Source organism: Scylla paramamosain, chromosome 8 (assembly GCF_035594125.1).
Source record: "Scylla paramamosain isolate STU-SP2022 chromosome 8, ASM3559412v1, whole genome shotgun sequence".
Lineage (NCBI taxonomy): Eukaryota > Metazoa > Arthropoda > Malacostraca > Decapoda > Portunidae > Scylla > Scylla paramamosain.
In genome coordinates this window covers 22,765,793-22,772,039 of record NC_087158.1, presented here as the reverse complement: position 1 = coordinate 22,772,039, position 6,247 = coordinate 22,765,793, and the positions used below count along the sequence as shown (strand labels likewise).

The window sequence follows — 6,247 nt, the reverse complement described above, 5'->3', positions numbered from 1 at the left end:
TGATGATGATGGAAACACGGTCTTGTACGCAACACTCCCACGGCGCCAGGTTGCTGAAGCTTGTGATGAATTCCGTCGAAAGTAAGAGCAGCGCATCTCAACTTTTTAGAGGCAGGTCCCCGGAATCTGCCCTTGGTGCTGCCCTTGCTGCCGTGGGAGCACATGTAGTTAATAAATCTGCTCTGACGTACAGAATGGCGAGCACGTGACAGTACAGATCCTTACATAAGTGACCAAATGAAGCATTGAGTGATTAATTCAGCTTATCAGATGAACATGATTTTCTTTTCATGGTCTTCATAGTGAGGCACGTGGTGACTGCACGTGCCTCTTCAGTTCTGAATACATGACACACTACAATCACATTGTTTTCATTCATGTGAGAAAAGAAAGAGACATGAAAATTAGGAAATACTTGTAGTTTTTTCCTTTGCAAAATATTAATAAAGTCTCATAAAAAAAAATTTATTTCAGACTGTCAAATTTGTTATCACTTTCAATATATTCGTCATATATCTCCTTTCTAAATCCTTGACAAGGTTACCAGGAAGGTTTATTTTCCTAACGAGAACATTTTCATTGTCGGTAGCCGCCGCATCAGGACGGCAGGAGCAGTTAGAGAGACATTGTAGAACAGTCACGGCTCAGGTGCGAGAGGAACAAATGTGACAGCAACGGAAAACACTTTCTGTGTTGCCTTTGTAGACTCAATCGTGGCCATGGAGGTGAAACACCACTTAGTACCTGCTTATGGTCATTTGCATTCAGGAAAGAAACGGCAGGTTGCGTGCCGTCCGCTGAGGTGACCCTGCACGCACTAGCTTTGACAACTTGAGGCCACGGCACGTGTCTTCTGAGTGCGATTATTACGTGCAAATTTTGTGTAATTGTCAATTTACTTCAAAGGTTATGAAGTGCTGTAAAAATACTTACATGAGATTGTCCCCGTGGCCTGAGGCTGTTAGTGTATTGGGTCCAACTACAGAGCTGCTATGGTCCCACACCCAAGCTGGAAAGCTGCGGGGCATTGCCTCGCCGTACTGCGCTTGCGCACACACACACACACACACACACACACACACACACACACACACACACACACACACACACACACACACACACACACACACACACACACACACACACACACACACACACACACACACACACACACACACACACACACACACACACACTAGATATTTTTTACATCAGAGTGACTTTTATTCTGCCTGGTAGAGTGTGAATAGGACGGGAGACTAAATGGCTTAATATCTACATGCCACGTTAAGCTTATGTCTTGCAATTAAGAGGTGAAGGAAAAAAATATATATAAATATGATATCATTCCAATCTGTAGAATCTGTTAATACGTCTAGAACACACCTGAAGGGAAACTGAATCACAGGAACAACATTTATTTACGTGCATTTGGTTCCACATGGCAAAAAATTGTGAAGTCTTATGAAGTACTGGGCACACTACTCACAGCAAGGAACAAGCATGAATCCCGTGTCTCCGCCCTGCAAGACCCGCCTCGTAGCCCCACCTCCAGGTGTGTGTGGTGGAAGGTGACGGGGGAGGAGTCAGAAAGGGAAGGTGCGGCTGGGAGATCCACGGCTACAAAAGAAGATCTCGTAACCTTGGACCAGTTCCTACACATCCCCAGGCTCGCGGCAAGGACAACCACTTCATCCAGCAATGATTCGTCCACCAGTGCCCCTAAATAGATCATCATGAAGTTGTGGTAAAAAGAAAAGATACGTGTGTTTATAGAACATTTAGATCCATATCTGTTGATACCAGTGTTACGATGATGTTTAATGGCTACCGTGATGGACGGCCTCGTGACCCAGTAAGGCATTTGAATGAGCGATATCGAGTGGGAACAAGTGCTCAGAAAGGAAGAACCCTGAATGATTCCAAGGAGAAGGATGCCCGCTGCGGAGATCATCCAGTGACCATCTTCACACGGAGCACGGACATATGCACGAACAAACCTTGCTGGGTATATAAGGAGTAAGTAGACCAAAGCCCAAGACACATTCCCACCAGCCGCCGTCGAGATGGGATCGTGGACTAGCTTAGTGAGTACATACATGCGTGGCTCCAGTGCACTCCCAAAGTCATACCAAATATATATATATATATATATATATATATATATATATATATATATATATATATATATATATATATATATATATATATATATACACTCTCTCTCTCTCTCTCTCTCTCTCTCTCTCTCTCTCTCTCTCTCTCTCTCTCTCTCTCTCTCTCTCTCTCACACACACACACACACACACACACACACACACACACACACACACACACACACACACACACACACACACACACACACACACACACACACACACACACACACACACACACACACACACACACACACACACACACACTCTCTCTCTCTCTCTCTCTCTCTCTCTCTCTCTCTCTCTCTCTCTCTCTCTCTCTCTCTCTCTCTCTCTCTCTCTCTCTCTCTCTCATTCAAACATTTGTAGAGGGTAGCATTGCCATTCATGTGTCTTCATATAAATGTGTCTTGATATAGATATAGTGCTTGTATATGTGAAACATCTTCCATAAAAGTGCAAAATCCTAACATTCCCTCGTGCCTTTCAGGTGGTGTTGGCCCTGGCGGCGGTTAGCACGCTAAGTTTTCCTCGTCCCGACTCCGCCTACAAGATTCCAACTGTGGGACAAGGACGTCGGTCTCAGTACTATGTCCTCCACTCCGACGGCACATACAAGTATGGCTATGATACCTTAGAAGGTGCCTATGAACAGGCAATGGCTAAGACACCAGGACGCCTGACTGGAGGATTTGGATACAAGGATCCAACAGGAGCAGACATCAAGCTGGAGTATACTGCTGATGATCGAGGCTTTATTCCAAAAGGATCCCATCTTCCAGTAGCCCCAGAAGTACCAGCCGCTCCAGCAGTGCCTGCTGTCCCTGAGCCAGCGGCCCCCGCTGTCCATTCACTGTATACGGCACCAGAGCCTGCCCCTGTAGCTCCAGCAGTTTATGAGGTGGCTGAAATAGCGAGTAGCTCTGGTGATGACGGAAGCTACAGCTTTTCATACAAGAACTCTGACAGCTCTCGCAGCGAATCTGGAGACGCCAACAACGCAGTAGCTGGAACATATTCTTATATCACAGATGATGGAGTTGATCATTCAATCCAGTACACAGCAAATGCCGTTACTGGTTACATTGCAAGGGGCTCCTCCCTTCCAAAAGGCCCTTCTGTTCCTGGGGCAGAGTCTGGTACTCCCACGGGACACATTTTGCCTGTTCTTACCGAGGAAGAAGCCAATGCCCTTGCTGGAGCCACGTACACTGCAGGAGTTCCAGAATCTCCTGCCATAACTTACAGCGTTGATGAATCTCCTTCTGATGCCTCATACTCCTTCAGCTATGACGCTGGTGACAGTTCTCGCTCTGAAAGCGCAGATGCGAATCTCAACGTTAAAGGAACCTTCAGTTTTATCCCTCCAGACCTTGGCGAGAAGCTGACAGTAAACTACATCGCTGGATCTGAAACAGGATTCGTGGCCGAGGGGGACCATCTCCCCAAACCTGAAGATCTTGGCTTTGGCACAAAATTGACAGAAATCCCTGAGGCTCCCTCAGCACCTGCAGTTCCTGCAAAACCAGCAGGAACTGTTCTGACGTACAGTGCTGGTGATTCCCCATCTGATGCCTCTTACTCTTTCAGTTATGATGCTGGTTCCAGTTCTCGCTCTGAAACCTCAGACTCCAACCTCAACATCCAAGGATCCTACAGCTTTGTGGCTCCAGATACAGAACATCGATACAACGTAAAATACCACGCAGGAGCTGATACTGGATTCATAGCTGAAGGAGATCATCTTCCTGTAGCCCCTGAAGTACCAGTCATTCCACCAGTGCCTGCTGTCCCTGAGCCTGTGGCCCCCGTTGCTCATTCATTGTACACGGCACCAGAACCTGCCCCTCAACATACAGGAGATGCAGCTCAGACAATTTACGAGGTGGCTAAAATAGCGAGTAGTTTAGCTGATGACGGAAGCTACAGCTTTTCATACAAGAACTCTGACAGCTCTCGCAGCGAATCTGGAGACGCCAACAACGCAGTAGCTGGAACATATTCTTATATCACAGATGATGGAGTTGATCATTCAATCCAGTACACAGCAAATGCCGATACTGGTTACATTGCAAGGGGTTCCTCCCTTCCAAAAGGCCCTTCTGTTCCTGGGGCAGAGTCTGGTACTCCCACGGGACACATTTTGCCTGTTCTTACCGAGGAAGAAGCCAATGCCCTTGCTGGAGCCACGTACACTGCAGGAGTTCCAGAATCTGCCATAACTTACAGCGCTGATGAATCTCCTTCTGATGCCTCATACTCCTTCAGCTATGACGCTGGTGACAGTTCTCGCTCTGAAAGCGCAGATGCGAATCTCAACGTTAAAGGAACCTTCAGTTTTATCCCTCCAGACCTTGGCGAGAAGCTGACAGTAAACTACATCGCTGGATCTGAAACAGGATTCGTGGCTGAGGGGGACCATCTCCCCAAACCTGAAGATCTTGGCTTTGGCACAAAATTGACAGAAATCCCTGAGGCTCCCTCAGCACCTGCAGTTCCTGCAAAACCAGCAGGAACTGTTCTGACGTACAGTGCTGGTGATTCCCCATCTGATGCCTCTTACTCTTTCAGTTATGATGCTGGTTCCAGTTCTCGCTCTGAAACCTCAGACTCCAACCTCAACATCCAAGGATCCTACAGCTTTGTGGCTCCAGATACAGAACATCGATACAACGTAAAATACCACGCAGGAGCTGATACTGGATTCATAGCTGAAGGAGATCATCTTCCTGTAGCCCCTGAAGTACCAGTCATTCCACCAGTGCCTGCTGTCCCTGAGCCCGTGGCCCCCGTTGTCCATTCATTGTATAAGGCACCAGAGCCTGCTCCCCAACCTGCATCAGAGGTCTCTGAAGCCATTGGCGCTCCTGCTGCCATCACCCCAGTTGAGGTCCAGAGCGTCCATCATCCAGTAGGCTACACCTCTCATGTGGTTGGCGATGTCCTGCTTCATCAGTATGGTGTGGAGTATCCTGACAAATATGGCTACGTATTCACTGCTCTTTAAGGCTGAAGTTAATTCAGTTGACGAAAGAGACTTACTTCTGCTTGTTTATTGATTTTCGACATAATCAGATGCGTATATGGGAAAAAATAAAACTTCACATGGTTGGTTTTGTACTAACTATTGGTTTCGAAGGTGGGGACATTGTAAATAAAGCAAAGTGAAAATGTAAAAAAAAATGAATAAATAGATACATTTTTTACGCTGACAATGTTGTATTATTATGTGTGTGTGTGTGTGTGTGTGTGTGTGTGTGTGTGTGTGTGTCTATCTGTCTGTCTGTTCGTCCCAGTCTTTGTTAGCTTGTCTGTTTGCCTTAATGTGTGTGTGTGTGTGTGTGTGTGTGTGTGTGTGTGTGTGTGTAATAATAATAATAATAATAATAGTAATAATAATAATAATAATAATAATAATAATAATAATAATAATAATAATAAGTTGCAGCCTTGAGGCTAAAAATATACATAATATTACAGGGTTCTTGGTGGTTACAAAGTGAGGCTGGGGTTACGGTGACAATTGAAAGTGTTTTACATTGAAAGCTGAAAGAAATTATATATGGTTGGTGGTATGTGATGCTTCCCAGGCAAGGCTCGGTCCTGCAGGCCAGGGGTCGGGGTGTCAGGGTGATGGCGCGAAGCGACGGGAAAAAAACTGGAGATTGGAGCCTGGACAACAATGTGGGCGATAGTGGGCTGTCGGCAAAACACAGGCGGGAGTGGCGGCCTCAGATATTGGTTGTGGTGTCGGGTGGCTGCCGGGGGGATGGGGGGATGTTGGTCGAGGTGGTTGGTAAGAGTGGCGGATTCAGGCGGAGATCAGATGGCATCCTGGGTCACGGAGTGGTGGTGGTGCTGATGTAGACTGGCAGGATTTCTGTATCAATGGATATCCTGCCCCGCGAAGATTAACACTGATAGATGTAGTCCACGACAACCTCATACCTCACACCTCACACACTGCTTTCAATGGGTCACTGTTTCAGCATATATTAGTATTTAACAGACTTTAAGGACATAATATTAAGCTATTGGTCTGATATTGATAACATAAATAATGTTTATGAAGCTCATTAGCAATGAAACAA

The 6,247-nt window shown here is 46.2% G+C and overlaps 1 protein-coding gene across 1 annotated transcript; it reads left to right on the top strand.

Moving 5' to 3' along the window:
• The first annotated feature begins 1,950 nt into the window (after positions 1-1,950).
• On the top strand, positions 1,951-5,368 carry LOC135102982 (uncharacterized). The gene is made up of 2 exons (XM_064008765.1): positions 1,951-2,087; positions 2,647-5,368. Exons 1-2 carry the CDS (start codon positions 2,067-2,069, stop codon positions 5,161-5,163), a joined length of 2,538 nt encoding a protein of 845 aa, XP_063864835.1. The 5' UTR covers positions 1,951-2,066; the 3' UTR covers positions 5,164-5,368.
• The last annotated feature ends 879 nt before the right edge of the window (positions 5,369-6,247 follow it).